Here is a 26175-nt window from a genome sequence, read left to right on the forward strand (position 1 = left end):
TTATGAATTAATTATTGATTGTGATGATGCAAAAACAAGATTAGTTTGCATAATGTGTCGACACACTATCAGTGCTGTGCTTCCCACACTGAAAACCTGGTGTCCTAATAAAAGACTTTCAGGCTGTCCTCTGCAGAATGCAGGAGTCATGCATTTTTCTATCACAGCACAAGGGGAAACGTTTAAATTCTGATCTGGAAAACCACCTTAGGTAAAAGAGAGAGAAAATAAAAAACCTGACTGTGTCGACTGCCATATTCTTTACAAAATGTAATGCCCCTTGTATTACAGACAGAGCTTTTGTTAAAAAGTCAAATGCTCCTGGCTGGACAAAGAGATGTGTAGTTTGAGAATTTGTAATATTTTTTAGGAGGGTACAGTTTCTGAGACTTAAAGAAGCCTGTTCAGCCACAATGATGGGGCATTTTTGGAGCATTTTTCTAGAATAAGTTTGCCACTGGGTGTCATGCGGCTCCTGTCCCGTCGGAGAGCCGCTGATTGGCTGGAGCCGCGGCGTCACTCTCCACGTGCCTCGGTGACGCCCCACGCTTTCCCACCATGCAGCGGGGTGATGTCTGAGGAAAGATGGCGGAAGGAGGAGCGGCTGATCTGGATACCCAGAGAGGAGAGGTCGCGGCACTGCTGAAAACACAGCTAAGAAAGGGAGACACTTGGTAAGACTCGAGCTGAAACCTTTTCAGAGATGCCGCGTGGCCGTCGGCCGGCTCCGCCGCGGCTGTCAACGCCACGGAGGATAAAAAAGCCGAGGTGACGGGCCGTGTTGACAGTTAGCTCCGAGCTAGCTAACGGAATCCTGTCAGCTTCATGTGTGTCAGCTCGGCTCGGCTAGCGGTGCTTGAGCTAACGCTAGCTTCTCAGACTTGTCAGCGAAGAACGGCAGACCCCACAGATCTTTTCAGTGTTGTATTCTGATGGTTGTATTCACCACTCGCAAACTGCCGCCTCGCTTTTTAACTGCTGACAAGATCTCGGTGAGCCGACGTATCGTTTGTCGGAGCTAGTTAGCTAGGTTAGCGTCTAGCTAGCTGGCTAGACCACCGAAGCTCCAAGTGGTTCGCCAGTCAGTGGGTTCGGCAGGGCGGAGTCGGGAGGAAAAAAAGCACCTGTCAAAATCACAGAGCCAGCTGGCCAGGCATGCAGCAACCTGAACTCAACTCGGCGTCAACAGAGCTACTGTTACAACTATCAATCTGTGTAATGAGCGCTTCTTAAAGGCAGATTTGTTTAGCGAACTAAGGTAGCTTTCACCTGCCGAAGTATTGCTGCCATTACTATTTGACATGTAAAAACAAATACAAAAGCTGTGGTTGATACTTTTAAGTTTGTTGCATGACCCTTGAAGAGTCTACACTGACTAACGTTGCCCCACCTCGCTTCATCTGAGCTGATATAGTACTGCATTACTGACTTCTTTGCAGGTATCTGGTGGACAGTCACTGGTTTAAACAGTGGAAGAAATATGTGGGATTTGACAGCTGGGACAAATACCAGATGGGTGACCAGAATGTCTACCCAGGACCGGTTGATAACTCTGGTCTTCTCAGAGGTAAGACAGGTGATGATTCAACTCCTTGGATCTTCAGTCATCATGAAGAATAAATTGTATACAGAGTGTGGCCTTTACATAACTCTGGGGATCCCAGGACAGTAAAGCTTAGTCATTCTGGAAGTAGCAACAAAAACAACATTGTTGACCAACTCTATTGCTTTTTTCAGGGAGGTGAGGGTTCATAGAAAGTGCTCCAGCATACCTTGTTCTTTGTTTGTTTTGTTTGATGTGAGACAGTGAGTGCTGGGTGAGTAGTGGGTGAGTAAATACACCTTCTCTCCCTCTAATTGTCCTCCTCTCCTCCCTCTAGATGGGGACGTGTTGGCCATCAAGGAGCACCTCATCGACGAGCTCGACTACATCCTGGTCCCCACCGAGGGCTGGAACAAGCTCGTCAGTTGGTACGGGCTGACGGAGGGCCAGGAGCCAATTGCACGCAAGGTGAGGGTTCAGCCATTAGCATAGGGTTACGAATGGCCTAGACGAATGGAGCGTGCTCTGCTCAGTTATAGAAAAACAGGTTTTCTTTGTTTAGTGTGGCTTGTGTTGTGTTGAAAGGGAGAAATGTGCAGTACAGCTGTAAATAAAACTTGTGTTGTGGATCAAGGAAATTATATTAGAGAGATATAGTTCTTAATGATGTTACATTATCTTCTTTACACCAAATTAATAGCAAAAACAGCCTGGTATTACATTTAATTTGGAGTGAATGACTGTGTTTAGTCAGAAGAAATGCTCTATGAAGAGTTGGCGTGATTTGTCTACAAAGATGATACTGATATATTTATCTTGTATTAATAGAGAGCAGCAGTGATGGTGCTTTCATTCATTTCCCTCAGCTTTTCATTCATTTCTGTCATGAACTGCAGTTATTTGCCTTAGTGTTATTTTAGTAAAGTGAGATAAGAGGCTGTACGTGTGGTAACAGTTGTTCAGTCTGTAGAATACGTCATGATGGCAGCCACAAGTTAACTGGACTCACAGTATCGAGTCCCTGCCTCAAATCTCGCCAGTCATGGCATCATGGCTGCTAGAAGAGGTTCCTCTTCCCCCCTCCATCTCTATCATTCCCTCTCTCGTTCTTTCTCCCCCCTTCCTTCCATCGACCCTCCCCTTTTGCCATGTATGTCGCGGGACGTATCGGGTGGCCGCCGGGTTTCTATTTTCAGGCAACGTTCTGGATGACTGAAAAGCTACATGGAGCGATCTGCGAGACACAACATGCAGGAGGTTCATTATTAGTTTTCCTGTTTTTTTTTCTTGTTTCTGTTGTGGGGTTGACATCCAGAGGTGCGGGGAGGGGGAGGTAGGAGGAGTGGTGGTGGTGGTGGTGGGGGCACAAGCGTTTTAGTTACAGGTTTGGGCGCTATGTTTCCCTCCGCTGTCCTCTTCTGGTCTGATTGCCAGCGCCGGCGGAGTGCTCCTGCATGTCCTTGTTTTTTGAAGTGGAGGAATGCCGGCTGAGGTCACACTGAGAGAAGCAGCGTGAAAGCTTTTGAGAGGAGTGCGAGAGGCATAACCAGTATGGGGGTGGGGGGGTGAATGGTTTTGGCTCGGCTCTGATTTGAGAAATTCTGTCAGAGTTTGGCCATGAGTTGGGCTTTTTGCTGCGAGCTTACAAACACAGGGGTGGTGTGCTGACGGGTAGGATGGTCCCACTGGGGGGGGGTCGGGGCTTTGGGGAGGGGAGGGGTTTGTGGGGAATCTGAGCTTTTAGTGTGTGTGTGTGTGTGTGTGTGTGTGTGCATGACTGCTGCAGTTCTCAGGGACATTTGTGAAGCTGGTGCTGTGTGTATATATATATATATGTGTGTGTGTGTGTGTGTGTTGGAGGGGCTCAGCGGTGAAATAAATAGGCCGGGACCCCTCAGCTGTTTCCACGAGGTGCTGCTAATTTAGGCTCCTCACTCTGACTCTGCTCCTATCAGGACACCAGATGAGTGGCAACCAGGCCAGCATAACCCTGCTTTATTATGCACTAGAAACAGCAGCGACTACAACTCACAATCTACCTGTTTAATGTCACTTTTTAACGTAGATGATTAGATGATAGAAACGCTGCAAGCTTACTCGCTCCTGGTCTCTGTTTGGTTGACTTATGTTGACAGCTGTGAAGCAGCAGGGAACTTTTCATCTGCTGTAGAGACTTATGCAGGTAATGTAGAGTAGCAGTGGTGATTCTGACCACACCAGACTTTGGTTTAACGTGTGCCTGTTGAAGTTTCAAGCGGTCAGCTGATGTAGTCCAGTCATGACGCACAGCTAATGTGAAATAAGTGCTGGAAATATCTTGAATTAGCCCGAGTGTTGCTCCTATATAAAGCTTATAAGTCATCAGACACATTGACACCGGCAGATCTGCAACATACTGTGTTTGCGTAGTGAATTGTTAATATTACTGTTTTCTCCCAGGTGGTGGAGCAGGGTATGTTTGTGAAGCACTGCAAAGTGGAGGTGTACCTGACGGAGCTGAAGCTCTGCGAAGACAGCAACATGGACAACGTGATCACCAGACGCTTTAGTAAAGCTGACACAATAGGTAGGCCTGAGTCACTGTGGAGTAACCTGTCTATAAACACTGCTGGAGTCACACATAAAGGAGGTGGCAGCCTGTAAATGATGCTTTCAAAACATGACTTAAAACATTAAGTCGCAGCAGCTGTCATTGATTTTATTCATGAGGTTCAGACTCATGCTGCACACATTCATAAAGGTAATGATTATAAACAGTCGTCATGTTTTTCTTGAGTAATTGTGTAATGCCTGAACAAACTACACTACATGCTGTTACTTGCATGTTGTTTCCTCTAGTAATCCTTTATGCCAGTAATAAACACTTCACTAGAAATGACTCAAACACAAGGCATGCTTCTAAAATCCTTCTTGTGAAACCACTCCTCTCTAAACGAGGGGAACACCCTGGACAGGTCGTCTGTCTTTAAACCAAATAACGTTTGTCTTTGGCTGCAGATATGATAGAGAAGGAGATGAGGAAGCTGTTCAGCATTCCTGACGAGAAGGAGACCAGGCTGTGGAACAGGTACATGAGCAACACCTTTGAGCCTCTCAACAAACCTGACAGCACCATCCAAGACGCCGGCCTCTACCAAGGACAGGTAGGAAGGCTTTTATCTGAACTCGCCACAGTGTGAGAACAGTTTGAACAGTCCTGTATTGTTCCTTTTTTTTCCTCCAAATATGGCTTGCTACGTCGACAGTTATTATTCCTGAGCTCAGTGAAATATGCTCTAGTTTCAGTAACCTGTATCAGATAGCTTTTCCTTATTTGCGTTCTCCATCAGTCAGCCCTTTTAGGTCCCAGCAGAGTGGAGCTTTGGAAAAACCTTCCTGTTCTGCTTTGTTTTGAATCAGTGTCCAACAGGTTATCATCACCAGCAGAGGGCGCAATCACTGATCACACCACCACCTTCAGGGCAACCAAAAACTGATTTTAAAATGAAGTGAATGACTTTTACTTTTAATCGCTGGGAGCTGTAGGTGGTACTGTGACGAGTTTCTTCTTTGCTGCTCTGCTGAAGTTTACGTCTCTGCAGGTGGTGCTCTCGTCTTTTATTTTCTTTTCATCGCTGCTCCTGCTCTCAGCCCAGCTTCTCTCCTGGGAAAACATTTAATATCGCTGCTGGAAAACCACGATACAAGTTTGTTAGAGCAAGAAAATCAATAAATGTGAAACCTGCGGTGATCGGAAATAGCAAAATGTAAAGTTATTAGTAAGAAAATGACTCAATCAGATTATTTAAATCAGCCTGGACAGTGAAGCTGGAGTTGTGCTAAGATAATACAGTAAGTCTGTCCTGCAATGAGATGGTTACAGTGCAGAATCCAGCCACATCTCTTTGTAAGCTGCTTAAACCGAACACGTATGTCCCGGCTTCCACCTGGCAGTCGCCTCTAACACAGATTCATTTAGACACCTGGGCCTCGGACTAAATCCTCACTAAGTGAAACAGCAGATCAGATCCATCCAGCCTTCCCCCCCCCACATAAAATCACATAAAATCAGCACTCATCCAGCTCTGCATTCTCAAAAAGGTTCCGATTAATGCAACTAAATGCAGCTCATGTGCTCAGAGTGCAGATGAGCCGATGCTTACATGACTTGGCGTCTTTAACCCAGTGAAAGCAGACGGAGCCTTCTCTTTTTCTCTCTGCCGTCTCCCGCAGGTTCTCGTAATAGAGCAGAAGAATGAGGATGGCACATGGCCCCGAGGCTCCACGGCACCCAAGTGAGTGAACGACGGCTCGTCACCTGGCGCGTATGTCTCTGTTGACAGAGGGAAGGAGTTAGCGCAGAAATGGAGTGCAATTCCCCTAAAACACAAACAGTAGGCAGTGTATTATTGAATTGCCAAGGATTGACGGTAATATGATGTTAAACAGCATCAGAAATTTAAACCCTTTTTAAAGTTTCCCTGCTATTTCACTCATCATCTTCAAAAGAAAACCCTCCTCTCCGTGACTTTGCCGACCTCTTTTGCTTGACGTTTTGTTGCTGACATATCCCTCTATTTATTTTTTATCTCATCTCAGTTTTATTTAATGGACACTCACACACCTTTCTTGAACGGGCTCCTTATTTCCTCTCCTCTAACTCATGATCTATTCTTTATCTTTTGAAGGTCATCTGGTGCTTCCAATCTCTCTGCTTTGCCAAAGATCTCGCCTTCATCTCTCACAAACAATCATAACAGCAGCTTCAACAGCAGGAAGTAAGGCTTAGTAGAATAGCTGAGGGGTGGGGAGGGTGGGGGTGGGGGTGCCGACAGCCAGAGATGGAGCCCCTGGAGGCGTAGCTCGGCGCAAAACGTTCACGTCAAAACCTGGCTGGAAACTTCACATCAGATTGGCTTATGAAGTGAAGAAAGTCTGCAGAAATTTCCGCTGAAATGAAGCGACTTCAGTTTGATTTTTTTTCTTCAGTTCTGCTCAGTTGAAGTCGTACTTGTCACACAGGTCTATCTCTGGCTGTGGTTTGGGGCTTTAAGCTATCTCCTGATGATGCGGTTTCAGCTGTAAGAGCTGATAGCGAGGGAGGGGGGGGGAAGGGGCCTCAGAGGAGGGATTGATCTCTTTGGAATTTTCTCCAGCCACAGCAGTGCTCTCTACAAATGGCCCTCCGGTGCCTCTGGGTGCTTTAGTCAGCATTTAATTATGTTAGTTAACAGTTTGCATCTGATTTTCTAACCTGATTGATCGATAGCTTTGGCTACGGCTGCGTGATTATGGTTAATGTGATAATTGTTTTACCCATTAATCTGCACCACGAGGTCTCAGTCTTATACAACAGTCAATCAAAGCGTTGTAATAATAAGATATTAGCAGTGTATTTTGGGAGAACGCAGAGAGCTGTGGGAAACAATTAAAAAAAAAAAAAAAAACGGGGTCATCTAGCATAAAAACGCAAAACCTGTTTGGCAGCATATTTCTGCTGCTGCGATGACAGATAAAATAACTTGCAATAGCTGCTGTGATAACTCCTGTCGTGTAGTGTTTTAGTTTCTGTGCCCTTTTAACACAGTGCTGATGCATCTGTAAATTCAGATTCAGACAACTTTATTTTTCCCTAAGGGAAGTTCAGTTTTACAAAATGACCACAGTCGATGTTAAGCAGCCTGATGGCAGGAGGAATGACAGGATGAGAGCAGCGCTTTGTTTTCCTCAGGTACTGAGGGCTTTAAGGTGAATCCACTGAGAGAGGATGTGATCAGATTGTCTGATAATTCCTTTTGCTTTCTGGGCGACGTGTTTCTTTCTCTCTGCCGGACGCCACCAAACCAACAAATAACAGAAAAGACTTTCAATAAAAGACTGAGCCGCCTGATCTCCACCTGTGCTCTCGTTTTGTTGTTAGAACCATTCTGGTATCTAACAGCGCCCGTGCACGTAAAGGACGCTGATGCGCCACATCAGCAGTTTCAGAGATATCGAAACTTTTCTTTAAAAAATCACTATATGCTCAAACACGCAGCCATGGTGCGAGGCTACATTTTCAGACGCTTCATCTTCCCACAAGAAGGTGAAGTGTCAAATCACAGCAGCATCTCAGGTATCAGTCAGTCTGGATGTCCTGCCACGCCAAAATGAATTACAGCTCAGTTTCCCTCCAGCTTTCAGTTTCTGTTTTCTGAAAACGTTTCTGTAAACTGATTAAGGTTTTTTTTTTCTCCTGTGAAGCTCCGGGGCCCCAGAGGCTCGGTCGGCCCCCTCTGCTAGAGAGCACTGCTTCTGCTGTGGGTGGAGCTTTTTCTGACTCTGCTGTCGAGTAGATTTTACACTGTCCCCTCCTTTCACCCGATGTGTGTGATTTACTGCATGCCGGAGTGTGTGTGTGTCTGTGTGTCTCAGTGCTGTTGGAATGCAGGAATGAACAGCCACCTGAAAAGTCTATATTGATAAAGAGGGAAGGTGTCACCGGCCCCGTACACCACTGGCTCGTATAGTTGGGGAACGTGGTTTCACATCGTCATTTCTCTGCGTTGTATTGTTTGATAGCGGCGGCCTCTTTTTCTGCACAGTGGATTGTGGGTGACTTGGGGAAATGAGATCTTCAGTCCCAGCAGCTCTCCTGTCCCTGATCCACTGTAGTGCCAGTGCTGTCGTTTCCTCTGAATTATGCATGGGGCCTGCTTTTTTCTTTTTCTTTTTTCTTCTCCTCACTCCCTTCTTCATTTGAAGTGTTCCCACATTACATAACACTTGTCTTTTTTTGATTTTGTGGCTTCGGTCTGGTCAGTTTCGCCTCAGCTGTGATGCTCTGTAACAGCAGTAAGTGTCACTGTCTTAGGAGGCGGTGTCCCCCCTCTTTCTCTCTCCCTCTCTCTCTCTTCTTTCTCTCTCTTTCTTGGTCTCTTTACCTCTCCCCTGAGCTCATTGCGATGCACACGTTCTGCAGTCGAAGTGACCTTCAGAATACATTTCATCTCACGCTCCTGCTCCACGCCCTGTGATGAAACCACCCTTTCTCCCCCCTGGCTTTTACTTTATTTTATTTATTTAGACCCTCCTCTCCCGTAGAGACGCCCGTGGCATATTAACGAGGACGAAAGAGGGAGTGTCAAAAGTGTGTGTTTCGCCGAGGAGGGGTGCTGACGGTGTCGTAGGGTGCATTTTAACGGCAAGAGAGGGAAACTGAGAGTGTGTTAGTGTGTCGGGATGAGCGAGGACGCAGTGGCCGAGTGTAAGGAAAGGGGGATAAATGTTCGGCATGAATGTGTTGATGTATGTATGTTAGAGAGAGAGGGAGGGAGGTAGAGAGATATTAACAGAGAGTCAGGCCTGTGAATACTGCAGCCTCAGCTGGATGCAGTGGATCAGCTGCTCCCTCCATCCCCATCTCATTTCTCTTCTGTCAGCCTCCCCCCCTTGTACTGTCCGCCCCTCCCCCCTATTCTCCCTGCCTCTCCCTCCCTCTCTCCCTCTCTCTCTCTCTCCCTCTCTCTCTCTCTCCCTCTCTCCCTCTCCCTCTCTCCCTCCCTCTCTCCCTCTCTCTCTCTCTCCCTCTCTCCCTCTCTCTCTCTCTCTCTCTCTCTGTGCACCTCTAGCTTCGGTAGCAGTAGTCTTGAGCATCCTTGCTGCTGCTGATGCTGCTATAAATATCCGCTGGTAGCCGTAGAGCGGCAGAGAGCAGCAGGCAGGCCAGAGGGAGGAGCAGGGGAGACCAGAGGACAGTGCAGGACAGGACAGGACATCTGAGGCAGAGAGGATAACAAGATGACAGGCGGTCGAGCCCGAAAAAGAAGAAGGGGGGAGAAGAGAGGAGGGGAGCTGCTTAGTTAGCTCAAAGAGAAGAGGAAGAGTGTGTGTTTTTGTGTGTTTATGTGCTCTGTGGGCTGGTTGTTGGCCTGTGCAGGACTCGGAAGTCAAATGTGGGCCTAAACTTGGTGCGGACTGCTGCTGGAGCTGCGCTAGGTTGAGCTGAGTTAACATCAGGACTCAGCAGTGGAAGACTGGAGCTGGACTTTTCCTTCCTGGTCTCTTAAAAAAGAAAAGAAAAAAAAAAAAACACAACAGGATCTGCATGCCCCGGGCCCTGAATCAAACCTCACCCAGGCTGCTGCCCGGTTAGTTTCGTGCGGACATGTGGGCCGGCGTGGGCCGGGGCGGGGCTGAGATGTCATGCTCCTGTGTTGCTGGTGGTGCCTGAGGCCCGAGGCGGTGGAGCTGGACAGCAGAAGGGTGGACCACCGTGTGCTGAACTGCGAGGCCACTGCTTCCACCGCCATCACAGCTGTTTCCCTTGACCAGTGGGAGCCAGAAACGACCAACACTGGCTTGCAGCCACCCCAGAGGTCTGCTGATTGCTGCAGTTGGGGGAGGCCTAGCTTTAAGCTCTATTTGGGAAGCCTGAGAAAATCTTTGTGGGAGGGGGTTTGGATTGTTCGGTCGTGAAAACAGTTTGCCTTGTGGTCTCTTCTCTGTTTTTTGAGTGTATTAACAACTTCAACTTGATAAAATATAACTAGTTATCTTAACATAGATGTAGCAGTAGGATGCTCATGGCCTTTTCTTAGCTTGTAGCAGTTTGACAAAGTGTTACCCAGCCCTGTATAACCTGCCTGTTTGTGCATTTTTATGTTTATTGCACAGTGTGAAGAATTCGAGCTATAGTTTGCCGTCCTACCACTCCTACAGTAACAGCTATGACTACTCAGACCAGAGCAGGCAGAGTGAGCGCTCGGGCCTCTGTGGACTCTCCAACCTGGGCAACACCTGCTTCATGAACTCTGCTGTGCAGGTAACAAGCATGCCTTCAGGGAGCTCCGTGCAGAAAGTACAGAAAGTTATTTTAATCATTTTCAAATCTTCAGAGTAGAATTTGGTTAAAAAAAGTGTCTGACTGCACTTTGCACTCTTAGTCCTGAATGTAGATGTGTTCATGCTGGAATGGTTTGTGCCTGGGGAGACTAATCTCCAGAGATCAAGGTGCTGCACGAGAAAAAAAATAATTGTTGAATATATGCAAGGGAGTATTGAAGCTGTCCTGAAGGCTTGTAATCAACACCGTATATGTACATAATTTAACAAAAAGAAAGTCAGAGATGAGGAGGTTTAAAATTCAGATGAAGTGCCTAAATCAGTCCTCTCTGATTATTGTCCTCCTCTGCCTTTTTCTCCCTCCGCCTCCCCAGTGTTTAAGCAATATCCCTCCCCTGACGGAGTACTTCCTCAAAGACAAGTACACGGACGAGCTGAACGAGGACAACCCGCTGGGCATGAAGGGGGAGATCGCCAGAGCCTACGCCGAGCTCATCAAGCAGCTGTGGTCGGGCAAATACAGCTATGTCACCCCGAGGCCTTTCAAGGTGAATACCTGCAAACTGCATGAAGTGAATGTGAATGTTCAGCAGCAAAATCACTGCGTTGTTTATACAGAAAAAGGGGAGTGTGAGAGCAGAGTCTTGCGTCACTTTTAAATGTTTGTGCAGGCAGTGAAAGCAGGAAGCTAAAATATGTCTTTGGAATGTAAAGTGTACACTCCCATTCTGAAAGGATAAAGTGGAAGAAATCCTCAGATATGTAAACAATAAAATAATCAGCAGTTTAGGTGAAGGTTTGGAGGAGCTATGTGCTAAATATAATCTGGTTATTGAGTCTAAAAAGACACAAAAACTGACGGGTTGCCAATGTACAATGATTCAGTCTCATGGTTATCTCATGTTGGGGATCTGTGTCTGTGTTTTCAGACCCAGGTGGGCCGCTTTGCCCCACAGTTCTCGGGCTACCAGCAGCAGGACTCCCACGAGCTGCTGGCCTTTCTCCTGGACGGCCTTCACGAGGACTTGAACCGCATCAGGAAGAAGCCGTACATCCAGCTAAAGGACGCTAACGGCAGGCCTGATAAGGTCAGCTCATAAGATGATCGGGGCTTTTATTATACGAGTGTTGGGAAAACGGTAACGGGTTGGTTCGTGTTTTTGCCGTGCGTTTCCAGGTGGTGGCGGAAGAAGCCTGGGAGAACCACATCAAGAGAAACGACTCCATCATCGTGGACATCTTCCACGGCCTTTTCAAGTCCACCCTGGTGTGTCCTGATTGCTCAAAGGTCTCTGTGACTTTTGATCCTTTCTGCTACTTGACCCTGCCCCTTCCCATGAAGAAGGAGCGGACACTGGAGGTCTATCTCGTCAGACTGGACCCTCTCGCCAAACCCACACAGGTAGCATGCAGACTATGCTCAGTAGGGGGTCGTAACTTTCAGGTGAAGACAGTAGGTGACGGCCGTGTGTTTCTGTTTCAGTACAAACTGACTGTGCCGAAGGTGGGCTACATCTCTGACCTGTGTACCTCCCTCTCCAGCCTGTCTGGAGTTCCTGCTGAGAAGGTATCAACATCACTGTCAGCTCTGCACCGGGCAGTAACCCCCGCTCTCTTATTAGCCATCCATCGCACTGTAATCCTGACATCTGCTCGGGCAGCACAGACCAAAATAGTCCACTCCTTTTCAAACTGTCCCTGTCCACCCGGCTTCAGCAGCTAGTGCAGAACATATTTTATCTTTTCAATCTTATCAGTGCATCGTGAGCACAAGACTGATGCAGTAACACGTCTCTGTGAAGCCACTTACATCCATACTTTTAATTAAATTAGAAAACGTCTCTCGCTTATATTGGATTATTCTGTCTAAGTCTAAAGCCTCCATTTTCAAGACTTTTTCTCCCTCGTCTGACTGCGTTTCTCTCCGTCTCTCTCCGATCCTCCAGATGATTGTAACTGACATCTACAACCACCGCTTCCACCGGATCTTCGCCACCAACGAGAACCTCAGCAGCATCATGGAGAGAGATGATATCTACGTGTGAGTGTGAAGCTTGGCCGACAAACAGGCTCCGTTATCTTCAGCTGGATTACAACAGCGGCGTTATCTAAACTCAAATCAGGCCACATTCATGTGAAGTCTCTGCCCTTTGTTTACCATATAAACAACACTTTTTTTTTTTTATTTAAGTGAAATGTTTTATATAAACATCAGGTTATACATGTTGGCATCATGTTACCAGTCTGCCCTCGTATCAAAGAAAAAAAGGAAAACAAATCTCTAAGTGAGTAAACATATAGAAAATAGATTAAAAATAAATAACTAATTTAAAAAACTAGGCAGGAATTTTCACATCCAGCTCCTGAACTCAAAGATTTACCAAAGCAAGTAAGCAAATTATAGACCAAGACAAAACTAAAAAGTAAAATAAAATACAGTGTATGCATGTTTATCTGCACCTGTATGCCCCCACTCTCACATCCTCCGATCTATACAGGATTTATATTTATATACAGACATAAAAAACAACTGGTACATGTGTACCTCTGACAAATAACACCTGTAATTTACAGGATATTTAGATTTAGTCTGGCTTGTCCGTCAGCTTCAGAGTTGAAGTATGACAGAGGTGAAGACTTGCTTGATAAATGTGTGTGTTCTGACTTTACTCCTGACAATATTTGTGACACCAGTGATTTAAAGCACAGGAAAGTTGGCTGTCAACCAGATTAAACTCCTTCATTAGCCAAGGACATAAATATAGTAGGAATAGCTGCTGCTGGCTTGTGGCTTATCCAGTGCGACCCTATTTCTTCTTTGTGCAGATTTGAGGTGGCGGTGAACAGGGTGGAGGACACGGACCACGTAGTGATCCCCGTGCACCTGAGGGAGAAGTACAAACAGTCGGGCTACAACCACACCAGCACGCCGCTGTTCGGGCAGCCCTTCCTCATCGCCGTACCCAGAACCCTCAGCGAAGACAAGCTCTACAACATGCTGCTCCTGCGCCTCTGGTGGGTGCTCACAGACGTTCAGTGAGCCACTCAGGAAGAACTCACTCAGAGCAACTTAACGAAATAAAACTGTCCTTTTCTGTTTGCAGCCGGTTTGTGCGATCTTCAGTAGAAGAGGATGAGGAGGATTGTGAAGAGACGCAGCCATCCAAACAACACACTGTCAATGGGAACGCCACTAATGGACTCCTGGAGGAGGGGTCACCGAGTGAGTACACGAGCATTATTATTGTTATTTTTTCACTCTTTATTTTCAGATACAGTGTCATATCTTCTGATTTTTGCACGTTTTTAAGCTTTTTTATCAACTTTTCCGAGGAATAAAGAGGAAAACTACAAAGGCAGTTCAGTATTAAGTGTGCTTCTTAGCACTTAGTCATTCCCAGCAGAGGTGATAAGAAAGAACCTGTCTGTTTTTCAGGCGAGATGGAGACAGACGAGCAGGATGACGAGTCGAGCCAGGATCAGGAGCTGCCCTCCGAGAACGACAACAGCCAATCGGAGGACTCGGTGGGCGGGGACAACGAGCTGGAGAACGGCGTGGTCGGCCCGCAGAACTCCACCACCAAAGGCCAGCAGACGGCCGAGCACAACAGAAAGAGACTTTTTACATTCCAGTTCAATAACATGGGCAAAACGGACTTCTCGCTCATCAAGGAGGACACCAGGCAGATCCGCTTTGACGAGGGACACCTGCGACTCAGCGGTAGGAGAGGAAGCCAGGAAATTCAGAATTCAAACAGAGAGTAATCAGGTTCATCGTTTAGCGTCCGAGGACTTTTCGCCTGTTTCAAACTGTCAGTTTAATCACAGCAGAGAAAAGTGAATAGATTCATGTTTGAGACAAAAAGACGGTGATGAGAGAGTAGAGTCAAACTCACAACGACTCATCTGATTTGTGTATCTACGTTCTGTCCACCTTTCCACAGACCGCTCTTATCTCTCCTTGGACTGGGAACCGGAGATCAAGAAGAAGTATTTTGATGAGACCGTCGTCGAGGTAAAGACAATGTCACAATCTTTCTCTGATGCAGATAATCTAGTTTTACAGCGTCTGTTTTTTAGCACGCACATCCTCTGCGTGGAACAAAAGCAACCTGCCATCATGTTAGAAAATATGGCAGTGTGACCCAGACTGCAGCAACAGGGAGTCTTTGTGATGACTGTCTTATAATCAGAAGGTTTGATGTCTGCAGCAGCTGCTTCTTTAGCAAAAGCATTAAATGTCCACCTCTTATGGTTTCTGCCTCTGAGACTTTCAATCAATCGATCAAACTTTATTTCTGCAGCACCTTTCATACAGGTTAGTGCAGGTCAAAGTGCTTCACAGTCGACTGATAAACTGATAATAAGACAAACTTGTCTGTAAAATGGTTTTAATTAGAATTTATAGGTAACACGCTTTTTTAGTTTGTATTAATTTAAGGTCTCCTCAGAGTGGAGTGTTCTGTTTTTGGATGTAATCTGTGTCTGATGAGCGACAGCGGTGCAACAAGAGTTTTGTTTTCTAACTGATCTATGTCTGACTGTGTCTGTGACTGAGAGCAGGACTTTGACAAGCATGAGAGCATGGAGTACAAGCCTCAGAAGAAGGCTTTCTTCAAGCTGAAGGACTGCATCGAGCTGTTCACCACGAAGGAAAAACTGGGAGCGGAAGATCCGTGGTGAGAAGCACCGCCGCCACCGCCGCTGCTGCTGCTGCACAGTCAAAACAAACACAAACCAAACGCTGCGTCACGATGCATTTCTAAAAAATAAAAAAATAAAAAAATGTGTCCCGTCTCGCAGGTACTGTCCAAACTGCAAGCAGCACCAACAGGCCACTAAGAAGCTGGACCTATGGTCTCTGCCGCCGGTGCTGGTGGTCCATCTGAAACGCTTCTCTTACAGCCGCTACATGAGGGATAAACTGGATTCCCTTGTTGACTTCCCACTCAGGTACACACACACCCTCACAGCAGAGAGGCAATTTATCACCAGAGCTAAACACTGCGTTTTCAGCAGCGAATCTATTGTTTCTGTTCGCAATACATCATCTATATGCAGCTCAGTAAATTCACAATATTCACTTAAGTTTATTATTATTCACGTTAATATTTAAATAAAAATGAGCTTAGTTTGATCATTCCTGGGGATTTCTGGACATTATTATGTTCTATATGTTATATTTTATATGTTTATACATATTTATTCTGTATAAAATGAACTAAATTTGTGAATTGTGATGCAGATAACCGTGGTTAAACATGAGCGTTTGTGAGCTGAAACCATCCTTGTGAAATAAATTCTCTATAATGCCTTTGATTTCAGCTGTATTTCATTTGAATTCTAAAGTTTTCAGGACCTTTTGATGCCATTAACACCTTTTAAATTGCATTTCAAATCGAAAATAACCGCAGGACTTAATCTTTTTTTAATGTTTTCCCTTCAGAGATCTGGACATGTCTGAGTTCCTGATCAACCCCAACGCTGGGCCGTGTCGCTACGACCTCATTGCTGTGTCCAACCACTACGGCGGGATGGGAGGAGGCCACTGTAAGACACACACTTCACTGAATCACTTAAATTCCCTCTTTCAGATTCCCTCAGTGTTTATCATTGCTATATATTCACTTAGCTCTGTTTCTTTATGCACCAAGCTGTGCAAATATGTTGCTCTCACATGCCTGAAAAGCAGCGATTGCAGCGGGCTAACAAGCTTGATGTTAACATCAGTCCTGACTGGTGGTGTTTGCAGCGTCTTACCACACACAGCTTTGTTTGAAGCTCATCACAGGCTTTACAGCAGGGGCTCTCTGCATTTTTAAAGACGTATCTGCTTGTTTGAAGGACTTTTTGACTTTATTTGGGTTGAGCTTGTGCTTGTGTTTGTAGAACGAAGATATGAAAACTAAATTCATATGAGCAGATTTTACATTTACTCCAAATGTACTATCCCTGAGTGGATTTTTGAACGTGTGAAGTGTGAAATTATACCTTCTCACACAAAGTTACAAAGCACTTTACAACAGAAAACCAGCGTGAGCACATGAATGTGCACCTTTAACGAGGGAAACCTGTGTAACACCAAAGTAATGTGTTTAATTTTGTTCTGTACTCTTGTGTTTAATCTCGTCCTGCTCAGATACCGCTTACGCTAAGAACAAAGACGACGGGAAGTGGTACAACTTTGATGACAGCAGCGTGTCTCCTGCCAACGAAGATCAAATAGTGGTGAGTATCCTCATTTGCCGAAGCTGGGCGGCGGTCCTACTGTATGCTCATCAAAGGCGGATTTGCTGGATACAAACTAGAACGGTTAATTTCATCAAAGCGGTGCACTCCTCTAATGTTGCGACTAATTGGGATTAATTACGACTTTGCCAAACAGTCGTGATTTCTCATTGATGTCCGACTGCGCTCGTGCTCCCAAAAGGCTTTGATAAGATACTGAGAGCTCTGTTTTCTGTGGTTATGGGTATTTTGTTGCTTTTACTGTTTTTGAGTTCAAATTCACAGTAATTGGTACATAAAAACAACTGGATGAATCAAGGCAGAAAGCTCAGACTCAAACAATGTGAAGGCTCATTAAGACGTGTTAACAGTGGGGGGTACTGAGAAAGTTTTAAAGGCTTTAACACCTCAGAGCCCAGAAGAAACTTTATATTATAGAGAACTGACCTTCCACAGAGGTCATACATTTCATTATTTGTCCTGAAATATTTTTCAGTTGATACCGGCTAATAGAAACAGACCAGATGAACTCTCCTCAATCACCTGTTGAATCAAACTACAAATGTACAGAAAACTGAAGAAGAAAGCAGAGCTAGCACCACGAGAGCTAGGCGTTAGCTAGCGTACATTTAGCAACTCTGATTTACCAGCTAGCTTGCTACTGTACAAACACATTTTGATTTATTTTTGCTCGTTAAACTTTATATTAACCTACAGTAATATCATCCAAACTGACTGACAGGATTCATTTGGTTCAGTAGGTCAGGCTGTGATGTTTGGTACTTGTAAAAAAAGAATCAGATGATAACAGTAACGTTGTTGGAAAAGACTGCACAGCTTCCTCGGCCTGAGTGTGACTCTCATTGTTCCTAATCAAGACTTAATCCTTTAAAAACAGGGCACTGTTTGGACAGATTGATACACTCTATTATGTTTTATCTGGCTGTTGGACAGTGTGTGAGTGACTAAATATAAACTACAATGTGTGACCCAGTGTGACGGCATGACTCACTGTTTGTGCATCAGGCTTAAGCTGCACAGACAATACATGTTATTAAGGTCTAGTCATTGTTAGTTTTGGTCTTTTTAATGGGAATTGTTAGTGTTTACACATTTCCCCAGACATATTCTAAGTATGAGGTGGTACCTGAAACATTGTGCAGCTTCCTGTTGTTGAATGATTCATTATCAGTATTTAAAAGTGTGTCAATGCCTCTGAGTTTCCTCGTGTTTTTCCGCAGTCCAAAGCCGGCTATGTGCTGTTCTACCAACGCCAGGACACGGTGAAAGGCACCGGCTACTTCGCCCTCGACCGCGAGGAGGAAGAGGATGAGGAGGAGGAAGAGGAGGGCGAAGAGGAGGAGGAAGAGAACGAGGGCGAGGAGAGACAGGAGAGAAAAACCACCGCCACTGCCGCCGCCTCCTGTGCTCAGGGTGCCTCGTCTGCTGCTGCCGCCGGCAGTATCGCCTGCGGCGCCGCCGCTCAGAACGACGAGGAGGACCTGAACGAGAACCGGTGCAGGAAGAACGACAACGAGCAGGAAGACGAGGAGGAGGAGGAGGAAGACGAAGAGGAGGAGGAGGAAGAGGAGGAGGAGCAGGCACCCAATCAAGACGTCACCATGAAAACCAACTGAAGCTGACGCAGGGAGGACACGGATCAATGGAGAGAGAGAGACTGGGATCTTTCCATCCAAAGCCATATGGACACTCGGCATGGCAGCGGGCGCCATCGGTCCCACCCGGCGGCTTGGACTCAGCCGCTCGACTGTGGGCGAGGGGGGGTGTGACAGCTTTTAAGTCAGGGGTGCTGCCGCGGTACGCAACTGTAAGAAATCAGGGCCCTCCTCTGTGGTTGAATCACTGTGTGTGAGTGTGTGTCAAGTGTGTGTGTGTGTGTGTGTGTCGCCACGTCCGTTCGTTTAGGATTCGCTCACCGAGCAACACCAGGGATTGATTTCGAGGCTTCGCTTGGAATCTCCCTCTGCTTTTTGTGTTCCTTTTGTTGTTATTTTTTTTTATACATATATATTTTTGAGAGCGAGGAATTGTCGGCATATCATTTTAGTATAATTTTGTAAATATTTTAAACACTGAATTATATTGGGTTTTCGTGATGCGCTGAGACATTTTTGAACTTGCACAATCACCAACCACCCACCTTGTTTTTTTATGTATTATTGCCAGACATACTGCAAATTGTTTGACAATGACGTCGTCTCTCAGAGGGTTTTCTCACAGTTAAAAGCTTAGGAAGCTGCCTTTAATACGCGAGACGCGTCTACAGTCTGGACTTAGCGTAGAGAAGCGACGCCCTGTAGTCGTGTGGTTTTATACAGTGTCAAACAGCCAAACTGTCCTAGCTTTGTGCTGCTGCTGCTGCTGTGATCTTGCATTTTAAGACAGATGATTACTACACTGGTATGAACTTAAACGATTTAAGCTCCTGCTTTTGCTGTCTCTCTCTCTCTGGTCTCCTCTGTCGATATATATCATATCATATCTCTTAAAACTCTAAATTAAAGCAGGGTATGATCCAGCGAACGCCGCAGATCGACCAAACGTTCTGTGCTAGCTGTGGAAACGAATCGGGAGGTGTTTCGGACGTTTCTGTCCTAACGAACTCGTCGTAGTGTGCAGGGATTGCGACAGATATCTCCCTCTTTACGTTTAACTTCGTAGGCGGTGTTTAAAGCTTTAGCACGGCTCCGCCTACTTTTTTTCTCTCTTCGTATCGGAGGCGCCGTGAGATTAGGAAACATCGGTGATTTCGCTGACATCAGATGCGTCGTCTCGTCTCGTGTTTTGAATCACCTCGGCCTTAAACTCTTGATCTCAGACCGGTCGCCTTTTCTTTCCACGCCACTCGTCACGCCGTCTTTTTCTCTCGCTTGTCGCCCCACCACATCGAACGCTCCGTAGTACGCATTTTTGCTCGTTCTATCGCGGCCACGTCATCACGAACTGTTTTTTTCCTCCTTCATTTAAGCCACAAGAGGGCCAGAATGTATGCTGAATGGAACGAACACTGACCAGATGTATGTGGTTGATGCCTTTTGATTCTTTATAGGGCCTGATTTTTCCCTCCTTTTTCTTTTCATGGCTCCCTTTCTTGGTTTGGTTGAATGTGATATTAATGGGTTTCCTCACCTTTGATACTTGCTGTATGAATTCACGCGTCCCTTTCCAGAGGCGACAGGGAGGGTGGGTGGGGGGGATGCTTCTTTGTGGTCCTGAGCTTTGAGGATGGGTGAGGAAGTGGGGGCACAAACTGAAACCTGTGGGGTGAGTCGACCCTAAAAGGCCTTTCAGCTTTTGGGATCATGATACAGTGAAAATATTTTCTGGCAGATCGTTGCAGGATATTCCTCCATCGACGTTAACTCATGATAGAACTCTATTCTCCATGGTGGAGCGTTATGTTTTCTTTTTCTACCTGTTCTTTTCCATTGTAAACAGCTGTTGTCGCCTCAGAATATCAGTTGTGTACCATGCCTTCGCGCTTCGACTCCTGCGGGCTTCATCACCGCGGCGTTGCCTTGCCTTTCGGGGGCGACTCACCCCATCCTGACTGAGTGAGATGTGATTGCTACTATAGGCTTATACAATACTGTACATAAGAGTTCACTCTGTGAGTGCACATTTGATAAAGTTTATTTATTTATATGTAAGCATTTAATAATAAACAGACAATATATTTAAAACCTTGGCAAGACCTGACGTGTCGGGGGGAGGGGGGAGGGTGGGGGAGGACGTGGCTCCAGTCCACACATAAACCAGTTTGCAAAAGTCTTGCCTGCGCTCTTGTCAGGGAGGGAATATTTTTTAAAAAAAGGATGGATGGATTCTGTTGTTTGGGACTTTTTTGTAAAAAACAAAAACAAAAAACATAATAATTATCCAGACATCCTTGCATGATGAGATAATGAGGGTTTCCAGGTTTGGCTGCACTTGAGTTCACTTGGGTTTACATTTGAAATGTGCATGTGTATTTATACACAATCTTCAATAAAGTTGTGTAAAGCTTCTTGTGGGTCCTGCTCTGGTTTTCTTTTCTTCTGTCTGTGGTGGGTGTGTGTCTTTTCTTCCTTGACTCCCATCACTGGCTCTGGTGTGTTTTTTGTGTATTTTCTGTTAATAATGGAGGATACACTTGTTCTCACAGAAATAAATAAAGCAGCTTTCTATCAGTGTTAAGGGGAATGTAATTTGGTCTGGGCTCAATGCACAAATCTTGGTCACAGCAGCAAGTATTCCCATATTTCACCTGCATCTCTATCTCTCTAAGAATAAAAATGAGCCATGAATAACTTGTTCATTTTTTTTCCTGCAGGAATTTACATGAGATTTGTGGTTTGCCCTCCATTTTCTCTCCCCGCTCTGTCCCAGTAGAGGCAGCTGCAGCTGCAGCTGATCTGTGAGGAGGAACACGGTGTTCTCTCCGGGTTCTGAGGGGTTCTCTGCCCGCTCACAGCTGGGAGGTTCCCCCCGAGCCAGCGGCTCGTCCCCGCCGACCAATAGGAAGGAGGTGCAGGAGGACGGGAGTGTGTACGGAACAGTGGATCACTCGGGAGGAGAAAACGAAAACCAGCTTTCATCGCCAAAACCTGACGCTTCTCTCAGACACAGACACGTAAGAATATATAATATACTCACATCATTACAGCACGAGTCTATTTATTTTTGATTTGCAGCTGAACATTTTGATTAATTAAGAATTGATAATCATATATAAAGATACTGAATGTGACAAAACAGGTTTCTGATTTATATCACTGTCTAAGTGTTAAATTATTGCTCTAAAACAAAAAGTTAGTGGCGAAGGGATGACGTATGTTTTTTTTTTTAGTCCAACCCGGAAGTTAGCTTCACCCCAGAAAAAGCCAATGTTCCATTGTTTTTGGATCATTATAGAAAATAAGATCTGTGATCAACAAAAGTGTTTTTTTTTCATGTTTTTTCATTTTTTCCATGTTAACCTCTGTAGTCTCATTTAGACACTCGTTAGCAACCGCCTTTTTTAAGACACGTAAAAGCTTAAAAAAATAAATGTGCTGTATTTTATGTCATAAAACAAAACGTGAATATGTCTTGAGCTTGTGTTAAAACCACAGACCTTATTTCAGACATTTAACAAAAACCCCACTGACTTTGGGATGAAGGAACAGGAAGTGCTAACATGCTAAAGCTTACTTCCGGGTTTCAGAACTCATTCCTGCACCACTCTATTTCACTATTATCATATTATTACTATTCGTTAATTCACTGGTAAATATAATCAACAGATTAAAAAATACTGAAATTAAGCAACGTGTTTGTTAGAAAAGTGAAAGTTTTCCAGATTTGTTTGTAACTTTCATGTAAAGTAAAATGAAGTGTGGCTAAAGATTAGTTTTAAAAGGGAAGAATTAGAAAAAAGAAATATAAATGAAAAAAATTCAAGGATCAAACGTTATTTTGTAAAATAAATGTCTTTTACTCCACAGGTATGTTTCCATCGGAAGATAAATGTCTGCTTCCGACCAGCTGATGGCGCCTCTCTCTCAGTTTCCTCCCTCTCGCCGGTGCTCGGAAAACCCGTCAGAGTGAGACCTCTGCGTTTTCTCTAATCTCCGCTCGTGCCTACACCCGTCCTGACGTTCCCCGCGAATTTTATCCACGCGCCGCTCCGCCAAATCCACTCATTTTCTGCGCCTACCTGACACATGCGGCGTCCGCGAGGGGAGAGAACGGGGGGGCAAAAGAAAATCGCTTCTGTAGATTTGTAGGCGAAAGGTTTTTATGTGTTTTATAAACCGAGTGGATCTGATACCGGGACAACTTTTTTTTCTCCCTCTCTCCCCGACGCAGAGAGAGAAACAGACAATAGATTATAAAACAGGCTGCTGCAGTTCAGCTGCAAGGTGAAGGATTGTGTGAGGAGTCGATGTGGGATTTTTGAATTTTATCACCACAAACAAAATTTCGGTAACGCGGAATTAGAGCTGTGAGTTACTGCGACTTTTTCTCAGTCTATTTTAATCTCACGTGTCTTAAAATGCAAAGAAAACGCATGAATTATCTATTTTTCTTTAATATTTCTCAATGTGCTTTTGATTATGTTTGAGTTAAAATGGTAAATCAGGTGATGCGTTTGTGGTGATGCGTAAATTGAATGTTTTGAGGCGCACTGTGCCTTATAAATTGTGTTTTGACTCATTATTATTCATGTTATGCAGACTCAGGTTTAATCTCAGGTATGTTCAGATGAATTAAAACCACAGTGCACCCTTTTTTTCTTTTCTTTTTTTGGTCCGATGAAGGGATGAATATCGGCTCTGCTAGTCAGATAATCCACAGAGAGCTCCGCCGTCCTTACCTGCCGTATGTCATTTTCACCCAGGTCATCTGAGGAGAGCAGGAGGTGCAGGAAATATAGGGGAAGATACAGGAGGGGGTGTCCCTTTCCCCCCTCCCTCATTCGATGCTTTGGGTGGGGTTTTTGTCTCGTTTTATTGCAGCCACGTTTTTTTTCTCTCCCTCCTGCGCGCACGCCATTTCCCCCCTCCGTGCGCTTTTACGCACAGCGACACCGACTGAATGGAGATGCAAGAGCCGAAACTGGAGTTGGAGAGATAAAGCTAAGGAGGACAAAAGGAGGCGAGAGGGGGGAGGAGAAGAAGAGGGCCAGGCGCTGGTTGAGGTAGTAGTTTGTGCTGTTGGTCGGGTTGTCATATTACCCCTTGTGGAGATGACTGCGCAATCTACTGCCTTGCCGGCGCTGGTGACTCGCGACGGAGGAGTCGACCCGGATCCAGAATGAAGTGAATGGACATTGAGTATTCACATTACAGCGCGTGTGAAAATGAACTGAATGTGTGAACTGGGACAGATATGATCACTTGAAACACACGTGAAGCTAAATATCTTTGTTTTTATTACTGTTCATTTAAATAAAGCTGGTTTTTAATGGTCTGCGTCGCGTGGGTTTGTGAAAAAAATGTAAGTAAACTATCAAAAGTAAAGGGGATACAGTTCCCTGTGAGTTTTATGTTGTTATAGATCTGTTAACATTAATACAAGAATGTATAAGTAACATTTGCTGGTGAAACTGGAGCTTAAAAGTAAAAATCTTAACCAGAGCTGCTGAATTCATATAGTGGGATAAAAACTACAACTACAGTACTTAAATAAATGTCTGTGTCCGTGGTGTAAACATGAATGTATTATCACAGCTTATGAAAAGTTTTACAAAGATTAAAACTCCATGGCTTAAAAATATAAAATACAAAGAGTAATAACTGACTTTGTTTATAGGTGGAGGTTTCCTGTCAACAGTTTTACAGGTGTCTCTTTTACAATGGTGGCCTATGGGGAAAATGCTTTTTGTGCCGCAGGGGATTTTTCGTTGCAGTACCACGAGTGGCCACTGGAAAAAAAAATGGCTGCAAGACAGAGCGGCGGCACCGTATCCAGTTCTTATAATAATTATAAGTCTGGTCTGGATCAGGGATGTATAAAAACATCATATGATAACTTATCGGTATCCCACCTTCCGCGTGGGTGTATTATAAGACCAATCAGAGGCGGTTGCTAGGCGGAACAGAGTCAGCTGGCCAATTGGCGTTTTCTTCTACCGTTGCTGGCTTGCGTGATTCGTCATTGGCTGCGTCTCGTGTGTCGTCATCGGTCATGACCTTTGGGGAGGAGCCCAGAGAGGCAGAGAAACGAAGTCGGGAAACAGATTAAAACCAACGTCTGAACCGTTGCCTCCGTTTGTCAGTACTGTGGGGAAACTTTATTACCGAATTACCGAAGAAGCCTGGATAATAAAACAAGCTTTGGAGCTGCTTTCTTGTCGAACAGGAGCGAGGCTGGACCCTGAATACACCCGCTGCGCGAAGTTAAGGTAAGGTAACTTTGTGTTACATTCTGGTCATTTTAACTTACTAACTTTATAGCGTTGTCGTCGTTTTACGTCTATTTGAGGCCATTTTGTATTAGATTGCGTCTGTACCTGGCTGCTTTGCACCTGTATGCCAGCGTTAGCATTAGTGGCGAGCGTTAGCATGCGTTTGGTGCTTTTTCCTTTTTGTCGTCGTTTTTATTTGCGTGGGTTAAAGTCTGTTTGCGTCTCTGTGATTAAAGCGTCCCTGACATGAGTTGTGGGCACCTTACGAAGGCAAGGTAACTGTTTAGTAGTCTGTCTGATGTCGTTGTGATCATTTTTTAGCTATAATGATTAATATCTTTTTCAGAAAACTTCAGTGACGTAATTGGAAAGTTTATGCTTTCAGATTTTTTACATGGCTTTTCTCTTTTAAGTCAGTCAAGTTTTATTTGTTTATTTCCTACACTGTGTGGATTTTAGTGGTAAAAGGTTTCCATTACTATTTTATATTAGTTAATCAGTGTTTCAAGTGTTGTACTTGTGTTTTCCAGGTCTACTTGTTCAGCTGCTGCAGCCTGGACAGAGACACCAACATCACCTTACAGACCAACAGGTATGTGTCTGAAATATTTACCCAGTCTGAACAATATGTGTTGATGAGCTGAATTATTAATGTCAGCAATCGCATTTGTTTTTTTCGTTAAGTGTCAGGTCAAACTTTGGTATTTAATTAATTTTGTACTGGATGGAACTGTTGATGAGGAATAGGTAGTAGTGTACTGATCATTTTCCTTTGTATCTTTCTCTTTGATTTCCTCCAGGTGTCCCCACTTTGTCCATGAGATTGTCCACAACTGACGAGACATCATCTACGATCAAAGAGACATGGTCCACGATCAGAGAGACATTGTTGAGGATGAGGGAGACATCGTCCATGATCAGAGACATTGTCCACAATCGCAGAGACCTTGTCAAAGACGAGAGAGACGTTGTTCATGATCAGAGACATTGTCCCATGCTTCGTAGAGCTCTGCGCAAGAATCGGTAGAGACACTGTGGTTCCTCGATTCGACGGCATGACCGTGATCATGGAGACATTTGTTGATGATCACAGAGACGGCGTCTATGATCTCAGAGACATCGTCCACAATCACAGAGACTTAGTCCACGATCTCAAAGCCATCCACGATCACAGAGACATGGTCCATGATCGGAGAGGCATCGTTGAGGATGAGGGAGACATCGTCCACGATCAGAGACGTTGTCTGTGATCGCAGAGACCTTGTCAAAGATGAGAGAGACGTTGTCCATGATCAGAGACATTGTCGCTGCTTCGCAGAGCTCTGTACAAGAATCGGTAGTGACACTGTGGTTCCTCGATTCGACGGCATGACCGTGATCAGCTGACATTGTTAATGATCACAGAGAAACAGTCTATCATCAGAGACTTGGTCCACGATCACAGACACAATGTCAATGATTGCAGAGACTTTGTCCATAATCTCAGAGACGTTGTCCGCGATCACAGAGACGTAGTCCACGATCACAGAGAGTCTTTGTACAATGAAGAAGTTCTTTGAGACCAGGACAGAGGCCTCCAGGTAATTCACAAACAGCTTTACATCAACTGTCCAACACACAGCACTGACATTAAACTTTTCATGTTCAGTATTGAATATATCGAAAAAGTATAATCATAAAAGTAGTTAATCATTTTCCTTTGTATGTTTCT

At 45.0% G+C, this 26175-nt stretch overlaps 1 protein-coding gene across 7 annotated transcripts; it reads left to right on the top strand.

The window, feature by feature from the left end:
- The first annotated feature begins 539 nt into the window (after nucleotides 1–539).
- On the top strand, nucleotides 540–20600 carry LOC108890584 (ubiquitin carboxyl-terminal hydrolase 15). Of its 7 annotated transcripts, none has more exons than XM_018687490.2 (22): nucleotides 540–674; nucleotides 1440–1576; nucleotides 1881–2011; nucleotides 3983–4109; nucleotides 4541–4686; nucleotides 5756–5817; nucleotides 6211–6300; nucleotides 10178–10325; nucleotides 10720–10893; nucleotides 11275–11433; nucleotides 11523–11747; nucleotides 11829–11912; nucleotides 12292–12386; nucleotides 13172–13360; nucleotides 13450–13568; nucleotides 13782–14066; nucleotides 14290–14360; nucleotides 14909–15024; nucleotides 15149–15298; nucleotides 15792–15895; nucleotides 16485–16573; nucleotides 17815–20600. In XM_018687490.2, exons 1-22 carry the CDS (start codon nucleotides 586–588, stop codon nucleotides 18208–18210), a joined length of 3186 nt encoding a protein of 1061 aa, XP_018543006.1. In that variant the 5' UTR covers nucleotides 540–585; the 3' UTR covers nucleotides 18211–20600. The 7 variants fall into 7 exon arrangements, with proteins under 7 accessions (XP_018543006.1, XP_018543007.1, XP_018543008.1 ...); XM_018687491.2 differs by having other exon boundaries at nucleotides 1440–1567; XM_018687492.2 differs by lacking the exon at nucleotides 6211–6300.
- The last annotated feature ends 5575 nt before the right edge of the window (nucleotides 20601–26175 follow it).

The sequence above is a fragment of the Lates calcarifer genome, linkage group LG18 (assembly GCF_001640805.2).
Source record: "Lates calcarifer isolate ASB-BC8 linkage group LG18, TLL_Latcal_v3, whole genome shotgun sequence".
Lineage (NCBI taxonomy): Eukaryota > Metazoa > Chordata > Actinopteri > Centropomidae > Lates > Lates calcarifer.